Raw genomic sequence first — 26955 nt, 5'->3', positions numbered from 1 at the left:
AGTCAGAGAGGTGAGGATACTCTTATGAGACAATATACTTTAAATATTAAGGGGGGAGAGTATTTGTAATCTCTGTATTTTCTCAAATATGGAGTTAAAAGTAGAAAATGGGAGGAACTTGGATGATTAGACATTTTGTCAGTGTATGTTCACTTACAAATGCTTCAGTGGCAATGGAGGAAGACAGTGAAATGTGCGATGGTTGTTCCTGTGTGAGAGGTGTCTCCAATAGATTCTGATTAAAAAGGAAATCCAAAAGTCAAATCTTAGCAGGAAGTTCATTTTCAGGATTTTTTTTCACAAACAATGTTGACCCCCTGTCTGCATGTCGTAGGTCAGAATTTCCATGAATATCTCACTACTTTGTTCACCAAAGGCCATTTTTTCCTATTTTCACATCAAACTCACATTCCCAAACAGCCTACCACACCTTTCGAAATGTAAATGTGGGACTCTTGCTGTTAAAGACCGTGATTGCTGCCAATCTCATTTCTGTATTAATTTGAAAACAGGAAATTTCTCAGAGGTAGAATTATGGGCGATTTATTTTTTTTTTTTTCCCCACAAACACTATGGAAGAACTCTTCATTGTTCTCATTCTGATGAATGCATTAACATAGAGATGTCTTGATACGTATCAGTGATTCAGCACCTTTGCTTAATCTTCTGTCTTCCACTGGAAACGGAAACCAGCAAAAGGCCGAGTTATCAGCATGTAGGAATTTTTCAAAGAAAAAGTAAAAATTCACAGTTTATTTAGATTATCAGGTTTTTTGCTTGTACTTGTTTTCAAATGGGCTCTACGTATTTTCTGCATAATATAACAAACTTTTATTAGAGGTCAGGGTCAGGAGGAAACTTAGAGACTGCATTACACAGTTTAGTTAGCAGGTATATGAAGTCAATGGGGTTTAGCTTAATTATTTTTTTCCTGATGTTTTTTAAATTTGGGTAAGTACTGATAGGGACATCTGTCAAGATCCAGCTTTTTCCAATATTTGATTCTTCTGATGTCACGACTGGTGCAATGTAAGTTGATGTCTCATAGACAGAAACAAAGACAAACCCAGAATTGAATATCCTTGTAATGCAGAGCTGGAGTCTGAGGACCCATTTGCTGGATATAAAAATTCCCAAGCTAGTGCCGACCTGAGCTGCCCCCCTAATGCAGGGCACGTGTTCTTTTTTGGAACTAGCCTGGTCCCAAAAGCAGCAGTGTTTCGGGAATTTGGGTGTGATGTCCCAAGGGCAGAACGTTGCTGTGTCTGGCTTTGCCATAGGCTCTGTTAACCTGGGCATCTTTCTTCAAAATTAAAATTAGAAAGGAGGCGAGTGGGAATATTAGAGATATAAATTCTCCTCTTTTTCTCTAGAGCTGGAAAATTACATTTTCTCTGTGTCGTTCCCTGTCCTCCCAGTGCAAACGGGCAAAATCACTGCAATCTGTATCTCTCTGCCTGTTTGCTGTCATTTGCAAGGTTATCCACTGGAATACACGCTATTATAAGAAATAAACTGGCTCATCAACTTTAAAATCTATTCCCATTTAGAAGCTATAACAGTGCAGCAAGAGGTTTTGGAAGGTTGCTCTCTCCAGGTCTGTGTAGCACAGACCAGCCCCGCTGACAGACCTGCTGGTGGCATCGGTTCTGGGTCTCCCTTGAATGGGCACCACCAGTCACGTCCAGCGGAGGCTTGGAGCTGCATATGGACAAGTGTTCCCTCAAGATGAACTTAAGCCTGCCAGGCTCATTTCATTTGTAAACTAATGAGGATTGGGACCAGCTTTTATAGAAGGAAAGGCCTCTTTGGACCACAGATTGATTTGAACTTCTGGAGGAGCACAGCTGAAAACTCGCACTTGTCTGAGAGAACAGTTTAACAACAAAGTTCTCTGTCTGTTTTTGCAAACAGAAACATTAGGACCTTAAGCTCTTGCATTCGATTTTTGCATTAACCCGACTTTAAAAAGAGTTTGCCTTTTCAGTTCACTGAGGCTAATGCCTCAGTCTACAAGACAGTGTAGTCTTGCAAGGCAACAATGCAGAAAAGTAATTTAATTAGAGAAATTTGAGGCATTTTCTTCAAATGGAGCCAGAAAATACCACAGTGACATTTGTTGGTGGTCCAGGGTGTCCTAATTCACTGGTAACAGGCACAGTAATGGGTTTTGCTGAATGAAGGATTTTGTGAACCAGTGCGAAGAGCAGAGGAAGGAGAGAGATTAGGAGGGATTGAAGCACTAAGAGTGGGCAGGGACTGGTTTGAGATTAGGATTAGGCCGATCCTCAGAGGCTGCTTTTCCTTTCTGTGAGATGTGCCAAACCAGCGTGCTTTATTGAACCTTCCGCGCGCAAGGCATGAGCAAGTGTTGCCGAGTTGCACATCGTTTCAATAGACCATATGGCAAAAACTCCAGCGACTCGCAAATTCCTGGGGGCTGCCAATGTTTTATAGGGTTTACTCAGATATGTGAAGCTAAATTAAGGCAGCTGGAATGTTTATGCCGTGGAAAATTTGGGTTTGACTTTACGTTTGTTATCTAAAAGTTTTACTTGAGCCCTGGCGTCTCCTACAGTCTGATGAAGTTTCTGTATGTGTATATCTATGTAAAAATTGTGTGTGTGTGTGGGTATATGTAAATTTCTGGTTTAAATATGACTGGTTTATAGTATCTAAAATCAAAACCATGAACAAAACTTGTTTTCTTGGTTTTGGGAACCCACTAGCTAGGAGAGTTACATGTTTGCAGCTCCAATATCATCATATGTATACGGATGCACAAATTACTGCAACGTAATTTAGCCTGTTAATTTACAGGTGGTGATCAGTGCCCACATGGGTGCATTTGCGCACACAAGCAGTGCCGCTTTCTTTCATTAATAGACACATACCTTGAAATACCTCATTTTTATTGTATCAAAACAGTGGTAATTCTCTAAGCAGCTTGTTTGTCCTTAATATTAGTTAAATATTTTTATGTAATGGAGATTACAGGTCCATTTAAGAAAAACAAACTGAAACAAGAAAACCAAGACGTTTGTAAACTTCTTTTCTGGAGAAAATACCCTTTGACTTTGCCCCCCCCCCCCCCCCCCGAAAGAATTAGATTTTGGTCAGTTGTGATTTCATCTGGACAGTTTTAACTCCGGTGTAATCGTGACTTGCATTTCCCTGGAGTGAAGAATGTGACACTTTTCAGGCTTCTGCGTTTGAGTGGACAAAGCCTCTCCTGACCCCTTTAAGTGTAAGACTGGATAAATAGGATCAGACAGCCTGTCATGGGCCCAGTGTAAATAAGTTCTTTAAACTGCTGTTGGTAGCAAAAAAAAGGAGATTTGTGGCTATGTGGGGTCTAGGATTAGTTCCTTCTATGAAAATTCAGCTCCTTATTCTGGATTAGGGTTTAGGTTGTTACCTTAAACTCATTAAATAAAACCCAAATGCCTCTTGAGCAGGACATACCCAAGCTATAGGATAGAATTAACAAAAGGATATTTGCACGTTCAGTGACTCGTGTGCCTTTTTTATCCATATTTAAGGTGGGTGACTGGCAGGGTCTTCAGGTTGTGTGATACATTCTATGATCGGGTCATGTGTTTAGTGGTCCGTAACTCTGACCGATTTTAACAGTTAGTTTTGAAATATTCCTTAGGGATTCCTTATTTTAGGTCGCATATTTGGGGAGAATTTGAGCCACAATGGTCTATCCAATTCCAAAATATAATCCTCCTTTTCTTTGTCTTCCTTTATTTTCTGCCCTTATGGAATAAAACTTTCGGAGCTTCCCTCCCTAGCCTTGAGGGGTGCGCAGCTTTTTAACGAGAACTAAGAGACTCGTGTGATCACATACCTCCGCTGGCTGGGACGTGAGGAAAGCAGAAAGTGCAGCAAGACGTTCAACAGAAGAATTACAGTTGGTGGTGCGGTGGGAAACCTGGCCGTGGCGTGTCAGAGGGGTTTCATTAATAGAATCATTTTGGGGATGGAGAGGTTTCAGATGTGTGGGCTCTCGTTTTCCACATCCTTGTGATTTTTCCCTTTGTTTAGCAGTTCAGAGGAACTTGGAATTTCACAGTGAAGCTCAGTGGCAATCACTACACCTTAATGGGGTGTTGCTGTGGCATGTAGAATTTCCAGGTTTCAGGAGATTATAGCATTACGTTATAAACAGATTCAGGTGTACCTTGGAATCGGTGTCATTCAAATAACTTGGCATATATTGGGAATCTGGCCAGACTTTCAGGTTTATGGCAAGGGTCACCACCAGACAAAACATGTCATTTCAGAGTAATCCTCGTGAACATCTGTAAATCAGTGTTCTTTACCCAGTGTGTGCATAGCAAAGGGGGCGATGGCGCAGAGAGTAACTGCGCTGAAGCTGGTTTCCGCGTGTGCTTATGAAAATTATGTTCAGAGCACCGTCAAAGTGAGCACTTCAACCCTGCATTTATACTTCTAAACACTTCCTAAGATTTGTAGTGTTTTCAAGGATGGGATTTTGAAGTTGTGCAATAGGTTGAAGTTTGTGTTTCATTCTTTTTCCCTGTCTTGACCGTGGCTGCTGCTATCGAGGCTCCCTTGTGCCTTGCTGTTAATCTGTAATAACATGTGCTAAATCTGTTGTGAAACAGCCTTTCAGAGAGACACTTTTCCAGTTACAAAAGGGAAGACGTCACCTCTTAAGTTATAACTGATTGCCAAGGCTCGTTTTGTGGCGCTGCTCAAAAACACGTTCTGAAGTGTATTGTTGAAAAACTGTAATAGAAGATGCTTAATCACAGTGACGCAGAAAGCTAATGCATACCCACAGTGATCATCTATAAATATGTAGCAACGCTTGAATTGTTAATGAACTATTTGCATTTTAGAGTTTGATGAAGCTTGATTTGTCATTACACAATTTGCTCATTGTCTAAGTATTCCAAAATTGTGGTGTTCTTACATTGTCGCCTTCCTATTTATTGTTATTTATATTAATAGTTCTTACATATTTCTTTCCATTCCAAAAATCTCAAAAGCACTTTACAGGCGAAGGTAGGTGTCGTTACCCACGTTGCTGACGTGGCAAAGTTAAGGAAGAAAGAGGTGAGGGGATTTATTGACGGTGACACAAGTCAGTAGAAGAAGTGGAAACACAACCTGTGTTTCCCGTCTCCGGTTCAGTATCCATTCCTCACCAACGTATGGCTCCTGAAAAAAGTGTAGGAGAATAGTAGCTCAGTACAAGAGGCAGCACAAAGACTTTGTATATTGAAAAAAAAAAATAATCCTAATGTTCATATAAATCTAATTATGTGTTTTTCTTTTTTTTCTCCTTTTGGATGTTTTGTTCATCTGACTGGCCGTCGATATTTAGAAGAAATGCCTATTCCTACTCCTATTACTTGTAAGTACTTGGCTGGGGATGACGTTTCTTGAGCGTGCTCACCCTGTGGTAATTTTGTGCTTTGTTCTATTGTTTTGTTTTGCCGCTGTTTTTTTACCATTCCATTTATCCTTGTCTTTCCAGCAGCTTGTGTTTCATTTTCTCAGTTTCACACTGTTGTGTTTGCCCCGTTTCATCATTGCACCTATAACTGTGCCTGCAAACACGTAAATATCCACCGATCTGTCAGTTATGGTTTATAGGTCTCCAAACGCTAATGGACAAATACAGCGTGTCCCAACTGCACCTTTTTTAATTGTCCATTGTATTTAGCCAGACCGCAGGGAAATTCACACCTGAAAGTTATTGTTGGGAGTTTCTCAGCCATGGATATACGCTTTTTAAAACTCTAAGGTTTCTGACAACTAGGACTTGACATTATCTCGGGAAACATCCCTGTTCCTGGAGTTGCCAGGTTTCGAGTGTCAGTTTAGACCGTTGGATGATAAAGTGGTTCAGATATTCAGATCTAAATCACCTGTCCAGTCCTAATGACAATGCTGCATAATTAAGGCAGTTGTTAAGGCGCATGAAAATGCTTCACACACCAGTGCTTCCAGAGCCATCTGTTGTCTAAAGGTTGAGGGGCTGGAAAGTAATCAGGGCCAAGCTGTTTCTGCCATGATAATAGTTGTCTGAGGACCAGGAGGAGGAGAGGACTGGATCAATGATCTGAAGAAAGAGTCCTGGAGAACTGAGTTGGATGCCTTTGCTGCCACCAGAGGATTGGGAGGGATGGAGAAGACAACTGTTACTGCTGAGAGAAACAGGTCTCTCAGAAGCAGCAGCCGTGTTGCTGACCTAAACCTTTCCCCAAAAGCATCAAACGGACAGACTTTCCTGGGCTCTGACATGGACAAAGTTGTCAGAAGGGCCACGTCTGCTCTGCCAGTCCCTCCCAGTCTGCCGCCCCGGCAACCTCCTCCGTCGCCTGGTCCTACAGTTCATCTTTGTCTCGATCTGGTGGTGACTTTGTCCTGTGGACACAGCTGGGCGGTGTTCAGCAGGTCGGCAAAATGAGCGCACTTATGTTCTGCCCTTTTAGTGGAAGCTGACTTCTCCCTGTGAGTTTATTTACATCCAAAGAACCGGGCAAAGGGGTTAAGTTTGAGGATCTCTATGTACCACCTGTTGGAGTGATTTTGCTTTTCGATGACCTATAAGAAAATAACCAAAAGAGGAACCTTCCCCACTTGTGTGTGCGGAACCTAAAGACCCCATAATGAGCCTTGGCTTTGCTCAGCTCCATCGTTGTAAATGCAGAGTAACTCCAGTTCCTCCAGGCTTCACACTCGTTCATCAAGAATGGGATTTGACCTTAATTGGTCAGATCTCAGGAGAAGTTTAACTAATTGTTAACGTAGGGGATGGTTTTAACGCGTAGACACTACTAGCTAGTTGCATTTCTTGCTACAACCTTTCCTCTTCTGCCCATTTCTCATGAACGTCAGAAAAGTGCCCTCTGCGCTCTTCTGTGCTTTTGGTTTCTGTACAACGAGGCAGCACCATTGCCTGAAAAATTCGGTCCCCAGTTTTCCATTATAATTTTGTCTTCTTCCAGCAGATGAATCAACTTCGTAGCCCTATGTGACCCCTTTTTACAATTGCACAACAACATTGCTTGAAGCGGTCAGCTGAGGATTGCTCTGCTAGAGAGGCAGTAGGGGTATCATTAGGCAGTCTCTTTGCTGTCTTCTGATGGCTTCTATGGATCGATACGCTGGAACTCTTCTCTAAGGGAACAGGAGAGTGACTCAGGAAAAGCAAAGAGACAAACCTCGGGAGGTCACCCAAGCCTGAGGTTGCAGTGAGCTTCAGCAGTAGCAGAAGCAAGGGCTTTAATAAGATTTAATAAGGCAGCTGCGCACCATGCAGCATATCACAGTAGAGGCAAGCCTGCGTGTTCATAGCACCCCACTCAAACACTCAATGAAGATTTGAGCTCAGGATGCATAAATGATATATTTCCCTAGTATTCACCCAACATTTTTTTGCAGAGCTTAAGCATAAGCTCTGTGCTTTGTGGTGTCCCAGGTACCCCATCAAGCATGAGCTCTGCTAGCTAGAGCATCAGTATGGTAGAGGTAACACATAAATAGTCATCACACAATAAATACTTCTATCAGCAGGCTGTGCGTGTCAGGATTTGGTTTCAGATTGAATTTTGGCCTGTTCCCTGATCTGGCAAAACCAGATTTATTTATTTTTTTCCCCTGCACAATAGTCAGGGTACGAGGGATGTTCCAGTAGTGAGGGAAGAAAGCAGGAGAATCCATGAAAGGGCGTATGATGAAGTTTTACTGAGTTTCACGTTTCACATGAAATAGGATGTTTCATTACGATTGCAGATGAAAATCTTAAATTGCAAAGGACTGTGTAATTCTGAGCCAAAGCTGATAGAAATTGCTACAGCCTCTTGTAAGCAGAGAGGTTTGATTTGCATTTATTTGAAATGTTGTGAAAATAAGAGCAGCAGTATGTGTATATATATAGATTTTTTTAAATAGAACTGGTTTCCATACTAGGACCTCGTATGACTGTTTTAGTCCTGAAGCAAAATTGAGTTGAATGCGTTACCAATATAGAAAAACAGGTTCTGAAATAGATCTGCTGGCAGACCTTTAAATACGACCATATGGACTACATCGCTTTATTTTTAGTTTCAGTTTCTGGACTTCAAGGTTGTGCTTCTTAGAGTAGTTCTCGTCTGCTTTCAGATAATTCCTCTCAGCCCTTTGTCACGTGCTATAGTGGCGTTTCTTCTTGTTAGGGACCAACATCTCCAAGCCTGACTCTTCTAACAGTTCTTTAATGATAAGTCTATTAACGTCGCAGAGACTTATATCACGAGTAACTGCTTTTTGCAGAGATGGGCCATATGTGCTGTGATGGTCCCTAGGCTGGAGTTCTGCCTTCAGCCTGTCTCGTGTTCCGCTGCTCTCAGGACTGTGAGATCTGCGTCTGTAAGGTGGTTGAGTACCTGCAGCTTTGGTGCAACCAGTCAAAAATATTCATTTATAAGAGCAGCATATTTTGTGCATAGCGGGTAAACAGGTTTGGAATTTTTGTATAGCAACACTTATTAAACTATTAATATATTATTAAACACTATTTACAACACTATTAAAAACTTCCTCTAACCACACAGGAAGGGACATTATCGTGGCTGAAAGAGAAGGCCATAAAGATCTTTTAAGAGGAAATACAAATCCAGGAGGCCTCTATTTGTAACTTGCTAAGTCATCATGCAGGATTGACATCATTTTGGGTACTTCAGTTTACCCGCCATTAAAAGTTAGTTGCTTACAATTTGAGATCCTTGGAGAGAACTTGGTTTTGTGATGGGAAGAGAGGGATGGGGAGTTAGGCGTTCCTGTCCTGCTGCGCTCGTTGCATTGCTGCCACCGGGGTGATGCAGGAACCTTTTCAGAGGAGTTACTCTGTATTTACACAGTACAAATGCTGTCTAAGGTTTGTACGGAATTGTTAACTCTGTCACATTGCACTTAAGTTTAATGCCTTGTAAGATAGGATGTGCAATGTAAGATAGCAACCCATCCACCTCGGAAAGGTTTTGTTTCTTTCCCTAGCTGAAGCTGTAAAACACAGACAGCAATTCATCTGCTTTAAAGAAGGGTTTGCATTTAGTGACAGGCACCTCTCTTGGATCAGTATTCGCAGCTGCAGCAAGTCATATCAGGGCTTTGTTGTTTCCTCCCCAGGAAGAGGAACGGAAATGTTTTCTGTGGGGGGGTTGAGGGTTTTTTGTTTTGTTTCTGTCTCCTGGGCTGGGTAATGGGGATAGAAGGAAATTTAATCAGGAGTGATATCGGACCAGAGAAGTATTTCTGGAAATACGTGGATTCATGTATGTGTTACAAGCACTCGGTTTAATGTTATTTATAAGAAAAGGGCACTCAGTGGCCAATCTGTTGTTTTCCTTTTCCCCTGACCTGGCCAGAGTACTGAGGCCACGGTTGCCATGTAGGAAGCCCCTTCAACTCCCATCGTAATTTCATACCGCTTTTAAATGTCGTGGTTTCAGCCAGGAGTTTCTTTTCATGGGAGAGGTGCTGTCAAAGGTATTCACCTAAATTTGTACTTGCACTTTCTGAAATAACAGAGTTTGTGCTGAATTTATTTCCGCCGTCTGCGGAACATTTGAAAAGAAATAAAACATTATTTTATTTATAGGCATACCTCTGTAAAACCTGGTACAGGCATAAATATCTCCATATATTTCCATGGATGGTGGGATCTGCCTGCACAGGTCAGCTTGCTAAATCAGAGTTTTAAGAAGAAACTGTTTCCTCATTAGATGCTGGAAGAACAGAATCATGAATTAGTGGTTACACCAGTCCAGTGAAAGCAAATTTAAAAAAAAATAAATCCTGAAAGTATGTGAGATTTATTTAGAACATGTTTGTGTGGTGGTTGCAAGCCTAAACTTTGCAGAGGGCAGTGCTTGCTGGCTCTTTCTAGCAGCACATACTTCCACGGCGTGGCTGCTGTATGCACCTGTCTCGTCTAAAGTTTATACTGTAAGTAAATGTCCTCCACAAATAGGGATTAATTTGGTCATGTAAAGCTTAGAGAGTGCAGCCTGATGTTTTTCCAGGCCCTGCGTTTGTATACACATGGATTCAGAGCATCTTTTGACTTTTATCTACGTTACATCCCTTTCTCGTGTCGAGTAGTGCTTGCTCTGTAAGCCAAAGTGGTGCGGCTGGTCTTCGCTGTTCACTTTGCCTTTTCTCTGGTGAATTCCCGTCTGCTCCTGCACGAACCCGCCCGCAGTTTGGCTTCACCATGGCAGGCGCTAAAAAACTCCCAAGTAAAGCTGTCTCACGCTTGCCTGTAAGTGGAGGATTTGCCCTTAGAGCGGCGATAAGAAGCCATAAGCTGCCTGTGTGCTTGGGGCAGAGCGCGTTCCTCAGCTCTGCGGAGGTTACGGGCTGCAGAGAGGCTCATTCCTGTGATGAGCTGTGACTTTATCAGGCCCATGGGAGCACAGGCAGGAGATACCCCACTGCCAGGAGGCTGCGCTGCTGTTCGCTCTCATTCCTCTTGCTCTCTCTTTGCAGACCTCTAGTGACCGGGAGGTCCCAGCCTTCCCGCCCAGTCGGCTCCAGAGATGGGCAGCCTCCACTGCATAGAGTTTTCCCGAAGTTTAAACCGAGCTGCCCTTCCCATAGCTTAGCCCCATTCCTTTTTTCCCAGCCCCTGTAGACAGGGAGAACAGCTTCCCTGTGGTGTCTTTTCATGTGTTTGAAGACCTATCAGCCCTATTTGATTTTTTTTTTTTCTCTAGACTAAAGATTCGTATGTCCTTTGGCCTTTGCTTGTAGGTCACGTTTTCTAGGTTTACCTTTTGTCTTCTGCCATTGCGTGTGTCCCTTCAGCACACGCCGTATTTGAAGTGCCGTGTTCCAGCAGAGGCATTAGCGATCCTCCGTCAGAGCAAAAGGATTGCCTGTGCCTTGCAGACCATAGTGCCGTGGATAATCCCGCCCTTATTTTTACACCAGCATGAAACTGTGCTTTCAAATTGAGTTTGTGATCATCTAGAGATGGAGGGGACAGAGATCCTTTCCAGCAGAACTGCTATTTAACCAGTGCTCTCTGGTGGGTATTTTCATGGCTGATCGCTGCCTGCCTCACACTTCTGCAGATTTCATCATAAATAATATGTGTACTCCTAGCAGGCTGCTGCGCACAAATCTCTAAAAGGAATTTGTATTTTGTAGCTTTCTTAAATTGCTTATTGAGAATGAGGGCAATATGCAGTTCTTGTCTGTAGGAGGAAATTTCATGTTTAACTTACATGATCTATACCTAATGTCTAAATTACCTGTGCATGCAAATCTACATTATAGTGTATATAATCCATCCTCGTGAAACATCTAAAATTAAATCTGTCAACGTACGTGTACAAGAGCTCTTTAGGAGTGGCAGTTACAGATTTAACATTCATGCATGTAAAATTGATATAAAAAGTTAGAGAAGAGTTTGCAAGCTGCTTTTAAAAAATAATCCCTGAAGTGTATCTAAACCTCTGCAAAACAGGAATCTGATCCTGCAGATACCTCCAACTGAAAATATTGCTTGAGCTTTCAGATTGATGCCCATGGCGGTAAATGCTTTGTTCTTGATACTAAGTTTGTATTCCTTGACTGTTAAACTGGAACTACCGCAACTTTAATACAGTTTTTCAGCATTTTATATCATTCTATTCGCTGATAGGAGCAGACGTTCCAAAAATAGCTGAATCAAATCCCCGTCTTTTTTCTTCAGAATTCCCACTTAGTGGAAGTTCACTGCCAATAGCTTTTATCCTTGCTTTGGTTGGGTCAGCCTCAACTGCCTGATTATACAGCCGGTCTTGTTTTTTTGCTTTTACTTTGAGCATCTTTCTGTCTCATCCCTCCTGTCTGTGTGTGGTGCCTGTAAACGTCACCTCTTCATTTACAAACCCCTGTGAAGTGAAAAGGGCGACCTAGTAAACCCCGTCTGTGGACTCCTGTTTTCTTCTTGGCACATTTTCCTTACGCTTAAATGTAAACCAGCCATTAATATCACCTTATTCACATTTTGACATTTCAGTCTCTTCACCTCCTGTCGATTGTATCAGACTCTTCTTCCGACTATCTGCCCGCTCCTTTATTTTTTTTTCCCCTTTTCAGCTGCATAATGCATGAGATGGAAAGTGTCTCCTGGGTGCCTGGTGTCAGGCGGTGCCGGGTCCCCTCCGTGATTGACACTAATGCACCGAGAGCAGCTTCGTCTGGGGGTTGCAGGAGTTGTGTTTCGGGGAGGCCGGTCAGTAAGGAGAGCAGGAGCCGTGGCACTGATGCAGCTTGTCAGTGGCTCACCGAGATCTCTTGAAGTGCCCTATTTTTGGAAACAGCATTTCCAGATAAATGTTTTTCCAATTCCAAAGGCATTTTGACGTGCTGGGGAATAAACCTCTACCTAGCTGTGGGTTTAAGTCACATCCCTACCATTCTAGAAAGTGCCAGTCATTTGATTTTATAATCCTTTCTATGAATTATAATGATGGTAAGGACCAAATAGGCTTAGTCCTGTGCTGCCACTCCATCCAGACACATAACGGAGGGAGAAAAGGCACATTTAGAAACCGAGAGCCCCTTGATGTGTCTGGCAAGCTTAGCTCTGAAATCCTCAAAAGAGATCTGTCTTCCTTTTCCCTCTAAATTTAGATGAAGAATTTTCACATTCTTGGAAGAGAGAGGGAGAAAGGTGGAAACTGATAACACGCTGTTGAAAGAAAACTGTAGCGTTTTCAGATGCAGAACAATTTTCTGTGTGGCTTCTCCCTGAACTGCGTGAGCGTTAGCTGGTCCACCTGCGCGCAGCCTGGTTTGTGTGTGCGAGTTAGATTGAGAACTTTAAACTCATGTCACCTTTTCTTTTTAGGCATTCAAGCCAATGTTTTAGGGGCCTCTCTGTCTTCTACAGGACCAGGTAGAGCTGCTTTGCATAGGGCTTTTGTAAGCAGGCCTTTGGGGACTGATGGGCTTGGGTTTGGGGTTATTTTTTCCTGCCTAGCACATGCAGAAATGTTATTGCTCATTCACTGAAAGAGAAAATGAGTTTGCCAGTTCCGGCTCTTTGTAGCTTGTTGGCATCTCTGAAAAGATACCGGGCAATGGGACTTAGAGATAATTATTGCCACAAATAATTTAATCTGGATTTAATACGGAAGTCACCCTTTTTGACTCACCGTTTTTAAACACCAGTAATGGGTCCTCTGTAATGGCTCACCCCAGCAGTCCAGAGCGCTTGTTATTACGGACTTTGGCATTTTGGATTAGTGTTCCCCACTGAGAAATTTTAATTCCTGTGGCCAAAGAATTCACATAGCCCTGTATGATTAGCAAATCTAAAGGATTTAAAATAACCGCCTGGCAGGGTTAATACACTTCAAGACTGTTGTTGTTACCTCAGGCACCGCAGCACAAAAAATAGGGGGCTCCCACGACCGCAGCTCAGAGTTAATAAATCTGACTGTGCTAACATTGCTGAACACTGGAAGCAAAGCTTTTAACAGCGTTAAACGCCAGCTTTTTGCTTCATCACTCAAGGACGGTTCCTCTGTTTGCATCTTCATCTGCAGAAGTGGATACACCATGGAGATTTTGCGAGATCTAAATATGCACTCTGTAATTATGTGCCCAATTTGAACAGCTACAGGTTTGAGTTGAAACCACTGACCGTAAAAGCCTGAACCTCAACTGCTCGAGCAGATGAAACCGATGTATTTGTTCAAAAGTTTGCATCAAACATTGGACGCTTCTCCGTAAATCTGTGCTCTCCTGCTCTGGATCATCACCTTGCCGTAAAATAGTCGTTTCCCACAGACGTAGGCAAAGGTTTTAGTTCTCTTTGACCCTTCCTTGCAAATGAGAGTAACTGGCCTAGCTACCCATCTCGCGAAGGGCTGGGGCTCAGCTGTCTGCTTCAACTCGCTTGTAAATGCCACTCTGACATGTGCTGTGAATAAATAAAGCCTGTTGGAATATGTTGCAAGGAATATCCTTTTAAGAATCTAATGAAGTTTAAAAGATGGGTAGTACTTATACAATAAGTACATCATTTTAGGGAAGAAAAACCTCTTTGCAAAATGATTTAGTTGTTAAGATTTTTTTTTTCCTTTGAGTTGGAGGAAAAAAAGCTAAAGCTCCTTCTTACAGTAATCTGTTTTTCTCCCTTTTATTTTGTTTTATTTTCTTATCTACGGAAGTCATGTAAGCAAAGTTCTTTGCCGGTGCTAGGGATTTGTGTGATATTTTTTCAAGGTACGGTTTGTAGAATGTCACACATTCATTTTTAAACAGTTTTGCTCTCTGATATGAATGAAGCACAGGGCAGTCAAATGTCAGTGGAAGCTTAGCAGCTCGCTTTTCCTGCTTCTCTCCATATTCTTATTATTAGCTGTGTTTGCAAAAGAGGAGCCTCTTACGTTCCTGGCTTTGTTAGTGTTTTCAGAGCAGGCAGTGTTTCTGCTTTTGCCAATGTTTTTGACGTCTCCTAAAATAAGAAAAGACCCATTTTCCCAAGAACAGAGGCATATTTGGACATTTCTAAAATTACTTCAACCTTTAATTTGTCCCACCCTTCACTGATTGTTGCTCTTCGGTGCAGTTGGAGCGTGTGTCAAAATTTCGTAGGGGCTGCTGTCCTCATCGCTCTGCCTGGGGACAGGGCAAAGCTCCTGCTCCAGCTCTCAGGTTGCACCGACGCAGGTCCCGCTCTCCGCCGGAGCGCCCAAAGGAAATCCCGGGTGCAGGTGCCCCCATGGGATGGATGCAGGTGTCCCATTGACACCCGGTGACAGCTGCTCCAGGGGCTTTACCTATGCCACCCTCTTCTCGGGTGACGTAGCACTCCCACTGCTGGGGTGATGCAGGTTTGTGTGTTCAAGGCCAGGCTGGACGGGGCTTTGAGCAACCTGGTCTAGTGGGAGGTGTCCCTGCCCAGGGCAGGGGGGTTGGAACTAGATGACCTTTAAGGTTCTTTCCAACCCAAACCATTCTCTGCTTCTGCAAGATGAGTTACCGGGAGGGACAGCTAAGCTCAAAGACTGGTATCACTATATTTATTGTGCTCCACAACAGTTATATTAAAAAGTTGTGGGGTTTCCTCTCGTGCGGTTTGTCACATGCCCTGCATGTCTGACCAAGTGGGATAATCGTGGTTTTCAAAATATTTTATCGTTGCTTTGTTTTTAACGAGGGAAAACTGACCTTGATTTCTCCCCTCTTCAAAATACCCTAAAGGAAGCTAGCCAAGAAGCAGAAGGAGACTCAGACCAGTACGCAGAGGGAGATGGGTCCCGTGGCTACTTCCGACAAGACCTCTACCAAACTCAGTGCTGTTCACAATGAAGAAGCTTTTTCTTCCAGCTGCCAAGATGTTAATGGATTCAGTAAGTTTAACTTGCTTGCAATGGATATGTCCCCCTTGGAGAGCTCTGGGTTCTTAAAAGGACCTATTCCTATGGGCACAGTATTGAGGAGCTAGGAGTGACAGAGATCATTGCAGAAGCTCGCGAGAAATCAGTTCTCTGAAATGTCTCTGACACTGACCCTATTTTAACTGTCAGATAGGTGGAGAGCATTCCGTCTGACTCTAAATCTACTGAGAATAATTTATAAAGTCTGTTCTAATAGCTACATCAGACAATCCAAAAGGCACATGTTTATTTGTTCTTCAGAAGTGTTTTTTCCTTTGTGAGTAGAGGAGTCAGATCAAATCACTTAGCTGACTTGTAGGATAAAATAACATTTTCTGTATGAAATGGTTATGAAAGAAGGCATGGTCTCGTGCTTAGAGAACTGGAATGGAAAGATAGCATTTCTTCTTTTGTCTGTGTCCTCGGTTTATTCTTCACATGAGTTCAGTAAAACTAATCTTAGTTAATACGTGTAAATCACTCGGACCTCTGTAGCTGGAAGAGTTTTGTGGGTAAAGCAGCACAAAGTCATACATTAGCCTTGCTAGATCCAGATTGAGTGCATGGTGGATTGCATGGTGGATTTGTAAACTTTTTCGTATTAAATAAATTTTAACTTAGACACTATGGGAATGTCACTCCTTCTTTTGACACTTAGCCTGCTAGTTTGAACAGGGAACAGCTCTGAAACACAAGTACGTACTAAAACTCTTTTGTCTTTCTGAAACTTCTTTAATGAAGTGTTTTTTCCCCTAATTACTAACATGGTAGTGCTTATGGTACAAAACGTGTTTTGTCGTTGAGACCTTCGTACTCTCAGGTTGAGTGGGACAGGCTGAGTGAATTCTTCTTTTCCCTCTATCTATAGGTCATGTCAAATTCCATCTGCATGCCTTGCTCCTGCCACTCTGTGTAACTTACCTGTGAGATGGATAAATAGGTGTTTGGGACCGTCAAGGCTAGCAGTGAACTCTTCTCTCTGATATTAAATTGACTTGAGTCAAGATCTAATTTTCTCAGGGGCTGAGTAGTTCTATCTCCTAAAGAAGACAGCAAGAGTTGTCAGTGGTTCATATCTTTGAAAGACAGGATAGCAGAGGACAGCATCGTAAGAGACATCCTAGAAACAGCAAAGGTAGCGTGTCTAAAATGTATGGGGAAAATCAAGTTTTTAACACTTTCTTCACAATGTGGTTTTTAAAAAGTTCTGGGATGTTTTTTTCCAACCAGAAAATAAGAGAAGAGATGAGCTTGAAATGTGACCTCATTTTTTTTCCCCCTTGGTATTTTGAGAGACTAATTAAAACAGCTGAGTCATTTACTTGAAATGGCAACTGTAGAAAATATGTTGTATCTAATTTTGTAAAAAAGCATCTCTCCAGGTTCAGGTTTTTTTAATCAGTTAGTCCTTTGCGTGTCTGACATCACTGCAGATTTTATCACTACCTCTGTCTATAACAGCCTGTGTCAAGTCATGGGCTGATTCTTTTCTTTTTTTTTCCTCTTTATATCCATGAGAAACAATTACCCGTAAGCCTTCATGATTTCTCCACATTTTTTTACTGCCAAGTCCAGGATGCTGAGGTGTTGGAGGTAAGTTCACTTCTGTGCAGTAGCGTGCACATACTGATACAGGAATTCGATGTTAAAAAAAAAAACACCTTTAGAGTTTAGTAGTTGAGAGTTTCTATACGGGCCTACTCTAACTTTTGAATAACATAATAGGATTACTTCTTAAACTTCCTGCTAACCAATAGAGTTTTACAGGGGGTTATCCATCCTAGTTTTTTTAAATCGGCTGTCTATCTTAAGCAGCAGTTAAATTTCTTCTTAAATTGTCCTTTTGCCTCCCAACCGAAAATAGCCCTTGCAGATATCTCACGAGGGTGGCCGTCCTCTCCATCTTGACCCTCAGTTATGGGAGCCCAATGTGGCTGTAGCAGTGATATAGAAAGACCCCTCCCCTTTCTGAAGAAAGTCCACCAAGAGCAGCTGAGTATTTTCAATGCCAAGATCACCTTGCTAGCTCACAAAAGCAATAACGTAGAACAAGACAGCTTGTTAAGTACGAAACCTCACAATTATTGAATGACTTGCAAACAAGTTTATCTCCAGTTGACAGTGTCCTTGCAGGGCATGTCCCCTTCCCTCCAGTTTTTCCTTCCTGTCCCAATAACTTTAATGACTTTTCAGACAGAACAAATTCCATGAGTCCCTGTAGAAGCTTTTTTCTTCCCGTAGTCTCTCTCTCTAGCTTGGCCACTGCTCTGCTCCTGCTGCAGGAGGACTTTTGCTGTTCTCGGGTGGCCCCCTCCTGCTGTAGCTTCCCCGTTTGCTGCCTGTTACCCCACAGGGAGCTCCCACTGACGGGTCACTGAAGGAGCAGTGTCCCCCTCGTCATAGCGGGTGCTACCCACCACTCTGCATCAGGAGGGGACACCAAAAGTGAGCAGCTGCCTTTGTGCTTATCAGCCCCTCCTTTCCCGAGGGGGCACAGACCTGGGTGCTTTTACAGGCAATTCTGAAAGTAACGGCAATTCTGTCACCACTAAGAGTTACTGTCCTCCTGGCTCTGCTGTTAGGAAAAATGTGGATTTCTTCACCTACTCCATCTCAGTGCTTTAGGGGGAAGTGCTTATATTTTCAATATAAACTCGTGCAGATGGTGTCATCCATAACCTCGTGCTGTCTGGGTGCAGTGGAGTCCTTTGTGGAGGCCAGCACGGTGCTCAGGAGCACACAGTCCTGTTGGACATTGATAGTTTTGAATTTCGTCATTTGGCAGAGGTGTTTATTATCAAATGTAATTACATTCTGGAAGATCTGTATCTTCTGTGCTGGAAAAGGGAGACCTCAGGTCTTGCTGAGAACGGAAGAGAAATAGGCATTTATTTTTCCCGGCCCAAAGCAAAACCCCTCATCCCTCTTTCCATTCTACACTGTTATTTGTTATTCAGGCAGAACTTACTGCTACATACAGGAGTTCAGCCGAAGAGATTATATGGACTCAGCCGCTGCCTCTGGCACCATATGGAATCAGAATAGGTATTTGCTAAAAGATAAATTAGTCCATGGATATTCCAGTTTGTCTGGTTTTACCCAGGGATTATGTGGAGGTGAAGCAGGCTCATCATAGTTGTTCATTTTCTCAAATATCTTGCTTTCTAAAAAATAAAAATACATCCTAAATCCATTAAAGGTAGATGCTGGTGCTTGCAGCGTTTGAGCCAGCTCCTCAGTCTGCAGGAATGTTTGGAAAGCAGAGGCCTTTTCCTCCGAGTGGCACAGCGCAGTCCCGTGCAGGCAGTGACTTGCTGCAGGCTTAGCATGAAACAAGATGACAAATCGAAGGCAAGGTGGGCCTAAAGTCACCCACGGCATCTGTGCAGTGACCAGGAGGGTGTGCAAGGGCTTGTTGTTGCACATGAGTTGCGCGCAATTTGGCAGCCCGTCCGTGTGATGGGAGAAGCAGTAGGGCATCATCTTAGCAGTGATGCACTAATGGTGCATCCCGCGCAAAGGACCTGCTCTTCTGGCTTTGTGATGATAAAATCCCATGGATAGGCCTTGTCCCGGAGAATGCCACGTCACCAGCATAGCCATCTTGGCATCCTTGGGGGGTTTCTGGCAGGAACTGTTTGATTCTGAGGATTTAATCTCTTAAAATGCAGCCCATTTTGCTAGAGACTGATTTATTAGGGTGTGCTTAGCTTTTGTGACATCTCCGCTTGGGAGGACACTGCTTCCCAGACAACCTTCAGGAGTGAGACTGGTACAGATTAGGTGGGTAGCTTTTATGTTCCAGACAGAAGTGCAGTTTGAAGACAGCACTTTGGAAGCTGTAGGGATCTGAGTTTTGCATTAGTGGGCACTATTAGTGGGTGCAGTTACCAAGTTAGTGTGCTTTTACTAGCAGGAGCAAGAAGATAAGAGGAAGAGGTCGGTAAGTGGCACTCAGGGTGTTAAGGATCGCTTTTAACCAAGAAACATCTAAATTCACACCTTTCCATCTCCTGCATGTTTTTGTGATGAATGAAATGGAAAAGTCTTCAGATTTGCTGTGAGTCACAACAGACAATTACATCATTCTTACGTTACCTGCTGAGTGCAGTCCAAGGACTTGTAGAATTATGACCATGAGATTTTTTCTTTAGTGAAAAATTCTCAAATGAATTAAAAAAAAAAGAGAAAAAAGCCAAATTTCATCAAAGGCATAGAAGGAAAAAATACCAAAATCCCTCTTACTGGTTTTTGTGCTGGTTTGTGGGACTTTTGTGGGGTTTGCTAGTTCAGAAAATCTTATAAAAAGTAAAGGAGAATTATTTTCGGAATAGGAAGGAGCCTCCAGCATTCTGCATGACTAGAGGGGTCTGTGTGGCCTCACATGCCGCTCCAGGGACTACAAAGAGAATTTTTAATGAAGTCGTAATGTCTACCCTGATGTGAAATCCTCTCTGGAAGTGTTTCCCGTGATTGCACACACTAGTGCTTGTACGAACCTCTGGTTAGGCAGCAGCACTGTGTGCGCGTCTCTCATCGTACAAACCACTACCCGACTGATTTTGGGAGTGAGCTCTCCAAAGTCTTGGGAAACTTGTTTTTTGGTGTTGTTTTTTTTTTTTTTTTCCCCCCGCTTCTGAATCTAGAAATCATCTCCCTGTCTTAAAAATACGGTTCATTTCCCAAACCTCAGTTGGTAACATTTTTAATCAAACTCATTGAAGTGAGGTGTGTATCTCCAGCTGCCTGCGTAATTTATCGTTAGTGATTCCTGGAAAGGCAGTATGGCCCACCGAGTTCTTTTATACTCCCAAATTTCAGAAAATCTGAGTCCTGCTCCAGGCCCTGACTGTTGACTTGCTGTGTGACCCCAGGCAAACAAATTTTATATATCTGTAAAAGTGGCCACGGTCCAAGTACAGTAAGAGGAGGGTCAGACTTAGGCTGCAAACACAGGGGAGAAAGTACAAGAGGCCCCACAGAAGAGATGCTTTATGGCTCGAAGGGAGCTGGGGCAGAACTCCAGCAGACTAAGCTGTGAGAAATTTGATTATTTTAATGTCTTTTCAAGTGGTGTATGTCTGAAAACATGGCGGGAGAATGCAGAATGACAGTGAGTTCATTTACTAGATGATTATGAACTGCTTAGGAAGTAATTCTGCTGACTTTATGAAACTCCCTACCTAGTCTAGTGACTACTTTGGTTCAGCCCATAGAATAACTTGAAAATTTTAAGTGGTGTTTGCTCTAGAGATACAAAAATTACTTCTGAAATTACTTTGATGTATACTGAGTTTTATCTACTTCTATTGGATTATGGAATAGTTTTTCCTGTGTTATCTATTGTCATCTTTCTGATGTACTGAGATCTGTATTAGCTTGTTTCCCAACATTTTGAGGAGATAAATAAATGCCTGTAACTCTATGAGTGAATGCAGAATGATAACAAAAGAATACGCCTTCAGAAATGATGGATTACCATAAGAATGTACATGTATGCTGTTGTAGATATAAACCAGCCTCATAAATTTACTATCAAGAGAAGAATCTACTGTGAAGACTTTGAGCCCTTCCTCCTTTCCATAAATATTTGATTAATATGGAAATAATTTGTGGATTCTTGTCCAGAGAAAGCTAATGCTTTGATGGGAGAAAGCAGGGATGCTTGTCCTGATGAAAGAACCCAGCTCACAGGGGAAAGGATTATAGGATTTGCTACGAACAGATCTGGGTTGGAGAACAAGTCCTTTGTTACCTTGTATTGTTTTAACAACAAAAAAAATTGCTACCCCACCTGTGTATTTTTGTGGTACTAGCATATGATGTGTTTGAGCAGGCTTATTTTACTGTGGATACTGCATTTGGTTCTCTGTAGTTTGTATTTTGGGGGTCGTTTGTAAGAGTCTTTCTCCTAGAGACAAAAACATAAGTTTGTTCCTTTGGTTAAAAAAAAAGGATATCTAGAATATAGTCCTATATGTGTATCCTGTGTAGGAACACATTGATTTACAATAACTATAATACTATATTTGGGGTCTGGAGTGCTTATATTAAAGAAAATCCATCATGATGACAATGTAATAAATGTAATATGCATGTCTAGATGAAAAATATAATTCATTTTGATAAGCCTTATATATCCCATATTACTGTGTTCTTTGAGGAACATTCTCCCTGTTCTCTTTCTCTCTCTTAATATATGTCTAAAGTCTTTTCCTTATGTCTTTCCTACCTAGCATCACCCTCTCCTTGTTCATTTTCTGTCCAAAGCAAAACCCTTCAGAGCAAATCTTTGTTGAATTCCTACTACTCAGGTACTAGTGCCAGACTTTTCTTTCATTTCTAAATTTTCTTTGCTTTTGTACGTTTCCCAATATTGACCTATAGACTGAATCTTCCGAGTGTGAGATACAGCTAACCTTGTTTTCATTTTTTGTAACTTTTTTTCCTGTTGATCTTCTGTTGATTTCCATTGATCCGTGTCGTGTGGGTGAACGGAATTCCATCTCAAAGTATCATCAGACACTGTTCCATCGACCACGCTGTTAGGTAAGAAGACAGGTATGGTGTACTGCACTTCATTGGAGAGCAAACACTTCATTGCATCCTGAAAATAACTCAGCACTGTTGGGCTGGGATCCAAGATCATAATTAATCCTGTGGTCATGTGTTGTGTTAATTGCCTTTTGTTTTTTTCGTGCTTTATTATTGTTATTAATTGATATTGTATTTTTTTTTTTAAAGGAAAGAACAGTTCAAAAATTAAGGTTTAGGAGTTCTGTCAAGTATTTGTTATTTCTTCTTGTGGATGGGATTTGATGTTCTGGGACAAATTCCCACATGCCACCTTGCTTCGGCTTAGTTTTGACTCGCGTAGGTGGTTGTGCCTGTGCAGCTGGCATAGGATCAGAGAATGGTTTGGGTTGGAAGGGACCTTTAAAGGCCATCTAGTCCAACCCCCTGCAATGAGCAGGGACATCTTCAACCCGATCAGGTGGCTCAGAGCCCCGTCCAACCTGGTCTTGAATGTTTCCAGGGATGGGGCGTCCACCACCTCTCTGGGCAACCTGGGCCAGTGTCTCACCACCCTCAGTGGAAAATATTTCTTCCTTATGTCTAGTCTGAATCTTCCCTCTTTTACTCTAAAGCCATTACCCCTTGTCCTGTGAGTGAGGCGCTGCTAGGTGTGCCTCAGGGCTTGGAAATGTAAGTGAGCATTTGCATGTCCAAAGCAGGTGGGAGCTTACATTTTTGGACTCAGTATAAAGGTTATTTGGAGAAACTGGAGGCTGGATTTGGGCAAGTGGCCTCATACATTCTGGGTACGCTGAGAGTTAAATGCTAAATAGTCAAGCATTTTGGTATAGGTTTGAGAGGATAACAAAAAAGCAGGTTCTGAGAGGCGGAGGGCGTTCTCTGGCTGCTGGGAACTTTAGAGAGAGGTGTTAGCGTTCAACAGCTCTAAAAATTAGCTTTTCTTGTTCAGATGATAAATAAAGTATCTGGTGTGCAGCTCGTAGGTTTGAGATTTTTAAAAATAATATGTTTTTACAGTAAGTTAACAGAGACAGCAGAATTGGCAGAAACTGTTAGCTGATAAAAGAAGTTATCCGTAAACTTACTGGAGGTGTACTCTTGGAAGTGAGTAATAACAGCCTACAACTTCAGGCACTCCCTGGAGGATGCTGCCTGCGCGTGGAATTTGAAGAAGGCAATTCCTCTGCTATGAATCAGAAAGATGATGTGTGGTTGATCAGAATCTAACCAGTGGTATTTATCAGACCTGTCATTTTGGATTATCTACAGTAAATGTTCACTTCCAGGCACAGTAATCTACCGTGGCTGCTTTAAACATTACTCTGGGCATGTTGAAGGCCCACAGTTAGACCAGGAAGAAATTACAAGCGATGGCTTAAGTGCCTTGGCTCGCAGACTAACAGCCGGGGCGCAGAGGCTTGGAGGGACTGCCACAATGCACGTGTTCACCCTGCTATCTATCAAAATGCTGACGGCAATGGATGAGCCCTCTTTCAACCAGGTGGGGAAGGAAAGGAGTCCTTTTTCCAGAAGGTTTATTCTCATTTCCCAGAGTCTCAGCATTGTCAACAGAAAAGTCTGAAGGTAGATTTATCTTTTGGCTATACTTTAGAACCAGGGCCCAGACCTGCAGTTTACTGGAAGATGTCCAACTGCTCTCGGTCTGGTACTCGCCATCCATGAAAAACAGACCCTCGTTTGAGGGAGGTTTTTTCCTCGCTCTGTCCCGATGGTGAGAATTACAGTGTGAACCACACACTTCCTAATCTGAAGCTCAGGGAGCCATAGACGGATTCAATCTGTACTTCTCATGGGAAAGCAAAAGCCAAAAAAGTCTCCAAAACTTTCAAAATTCCAAATTTTAGAGAGAAAAAAGAGGAAATAGGAATAAAACTGTGCTTATGTATTCAAAACTCTTTCACACTTAAATTCTACTAACCACTATATCTGAGTAAGGATCAATATCCCTGTTTTACACATGAGAATTTAAGTACAGAGCACTTTTAAAACATGATTTACACAGACTGGTCACCCCCCCCAGTTCCATCTGAATTTAACAGCCACAGATGCTGTGAAACAGCCCTTGGCGCTGAAGAAATATGACTTGGAGACAAAACACAACATTGGCGTTCTGGCTTCTCGGACAGATTCCCCAGACATTGGCGGTTGCTGTATGAGCAAACTAAGTTTCATTTTTGACGTTTATTAATATTCGTTCCTGGGAAAGAAAAAGAGATCTTAAGAAGGGCATCAGTCATCCCACTACCAATATCCGTGTTTGGGCACTACCTGCAGTTCAGTGCTATTTGTTCCCATCTGTTATGCCTTCTGCTAATAAATGTTCTGTATCTGTGATAGCGGATGACTCCCTAGGCTTGGCTGTGACATGATTTGTTGATAGTAAGATATAGGGGATTTTGGTTTTTCCTCTGCCCGTGCTTGATTAATACTGTTTTATGTAATGCATGTTTTTAGCTCCATAATTTTCTCTCCCAGTTGCAGACAACACTGGATTTAAATGTTTCGCGCAAGCATCTTCACTAGAGAAGCGAATATTTAGTATTAGCAAGTAAAGGCGGTAGATTTCCCTTCAGCAAGGCCCATGTTGTACCAGCACTGTAAAGCCTGAATGGGCAGCAGTACAACCTTAAAGGTTGATTTTGGGGAAAATGTGCATGGCCAGTAGCTTTCAAAGATGTTCAGCACATGTCATCAGGGCAGTCTCTTCGAGGGACTCAGCACGTCCTTCCCTTGCATCTGTTAACATCTCCCAGCAGTGTGTAAGGACATTTACCCCTGTTCCTATTTCAGCTACTCAAGAGGATCCTAACAAGAGTCGCTGCCCTCCAGAGAGGATGAGGACTGTAGAGCCTTGCCATGCCTTGCAGATGGTTGGAACAAGCAGGGAAAGCTCCCTGTCGTGAAGTCTCACACAAAAACTGGCTTCTGCTTAGACATAGAAATTTGCCCTGAATTTCAGTCTTCTCTAGCTTGGACGGGCTTTTGCCCGTGCGTAATCAATCTGCTGCAAGTATATATCCAGCCTGGTGTTTGAACAACTAAAGAGATACTAAGAAGCTGACATTGCTGCTTTAGCAAGTGTCACCATTACTGGCTTTTTCCATTGCGAGATGAGTTATTTTTATGCATCAGAAGCTCGAAAATCAATGGCTTGATCTGTTCTGTTGTGTCTGCAGCCTCCCAGGCCATGTCAGCCTCCCAGGCCTGTGGGGGAGGCTTTCACACCGGTTCGCTGGGCTAATGTTGGCCTGCAGCAGAATGAGCGGCGGCGGCACGTGCCCTTGTAGGCTGTTGCTTGAGCTGAATTTCTCTTATGTTTCTTTCTGCCTGCAGACGATCAGGTGGCTTGGAAAACTTCTTCCAGTCTTTAGTGTCTTCTAGCTTTGTGTGCTGCTTTGAAGTCGCTAATATTTTTTCAGGTGTAACTAATGAATTGCTGTGTAAGGTGGGTAGATCTGACGGCCCCTTTTCACCAAGGAGGTAAAGAGAGGTTTGACTTGGTGAGATCCGCGCATTCGAAGAGCTGCAGTGTTACACGTGTACCCCATAGTCCCCAGTCTCAGCCCACCTCACCAAAGCATCTTCCTCGCATCTCTAAGAGGGTTTTCCTCTGTGCTAGCTGTTGAAAAAAAAATGCATGCAATAGTTTTTTTATAAGATTAGAATACACTTGTGTAAGATGTTTACCGAGCGATTCTTAAAAATCTCTTTAGAATCTAGAGAAAATTAGTTTCTCCAGCCTTTTTTTTTATTATTATTATGCACATGTGGCTTATTCATAGGCTTTAAAATGAAAGATGCATCCTCTGCTCTCTGTCAAACCTCGTGTCAGAAAGCTTTTTGTTAAGGATCGTGCCTTTTTATAGGGCAGTTGATATCATTAGACAAATGGTGTTTTAACTTTGGTTTGCCATACCACTCTATTGTATATAGCATATTATAGCTGGATATTTATCATATAATAATGCCTTGATGCACACAAAAAAGCAAATTAATTTTACCAGCTTGCATCATGTCCCTAGTGTAAGGGGAGGAGATATTAGCCATGCTGTAGTCATCCTTGGAAGATGTCAAATAATTGACAACCCTTACTGTAGTGTAGAGAGACTGGATCTGTGGGTAATTAAATCCATCACAAACACCACTCAAAATGTAATTTATTTTGTGCAAAGGATGTCTTACCACGTTACACACTTGCCAAGGCTAAGAGAATAAACATATACGCAGAGATGATAGGCCTGTCATTTCAGACGCAAGAAGGAATTCGTCGATATTAAAGCAAAAGTTATGAAAGAAACTTCTCTACATCTACAGGGTGACGCGCCAGTGCAGTGTTGCTTTTAGTTGTTTGAGGCATACATTAGTTTTCTGGTCAGAAAGCAGCGTCGTGCTCTGTGTCCAGGTACCTATCTCTCAGATTAACAAAACTATGTTTCCGGAACAAGATGATATCTATAAAAGGATCTAAAGTTTCAATCCCAGAGGTGCTCTGGATGAGCAGGTCCCCTCCCAGCAGCTGTACTGGGACGTTGCACAGGGGTCTGATCCTACAGAGCCACCTCCAAGCTCGAAATCTAATTTCTCAGCTGCTCTTCATCTTATCCATGACATCTGTGGAGGAGTTTATCAGTTTTTCTGTGGAGGGAGACATATTTATTTTACTTGTCTGGGTAGCAACAAAAGTATATAATACGAGGTGTTGTAGCAGCAGGCAAGCAATAATATCTCACCCTCAGGGTTACTCATCAGCCGGGGAAGGATGGCACCTGGCTGGCCTCTGCTTCAGCTTCTCTCTGCTGCTGGACTCCCTTCTCTTTCTCTTGGCAGAAGAAGACCTCAGAGTTTGCTTCAGCAAGGTCATGAGTATTTCTCCAGCAAAGAGGAGAGTCACAAGAAGCACCGTTTTCACAAGCAGGGAGTTTGTGACTGTTAAAAGTGGAGTCAACGTTGTTAAATTTGATTATCTGCTGTTGCGCACTAAACAGATAAGCTG

The 26955-nt window shown here is 42.5% G+C and overlaps 1 protein-coding gene across 1 annotated transcript in view; it reads left to right on the top strand.

Moving 5' to 3' along the window:
• PTPRT (protein tyrosine phosphatase receptor type T) overlaps positions 1–26955 on the top strand; it is a 462729-nt gene that overhangs the window by 392609 nt on the left and 43165 nt on the right. Inside the window, exons 15-18 of the mRNA XM_054218837.1 lie at positions 5360–5389; positions 12866–12913; positions 15229–15377; positions 21918–21953. Coding sequence (XP_054074812.1) covers positions 5360–5389; positions 12866–12913; positions 15229–15377; positions 21918–21953 — 263 coding nt within the window. The remainder of the gene's footprint in view (positions 1–5359; positions 5390–12865; positions 12914–15228; positions 15378–21917; positions 21954–26955) is intronic.

Source organism: Rissa tridactyla, chromosome 12, assembly GCF_028500815.1.
Source record: "Rissa tridactyla isolate bRisTri1 chromosome 12, bRisTri1.patW.cur.20221130, whole genome shotgun sequence".
Lineage (NCBI taxonomy): Eukaryota > Metazoa > Chordata > Aves > Charadriiformes > Laridae > Rissa > Rissa tridactyla.
Note: the sequence above shows the minus strand (reverse complement) of the source record. Positions and strands in the feature narration are given on the sequence as shown.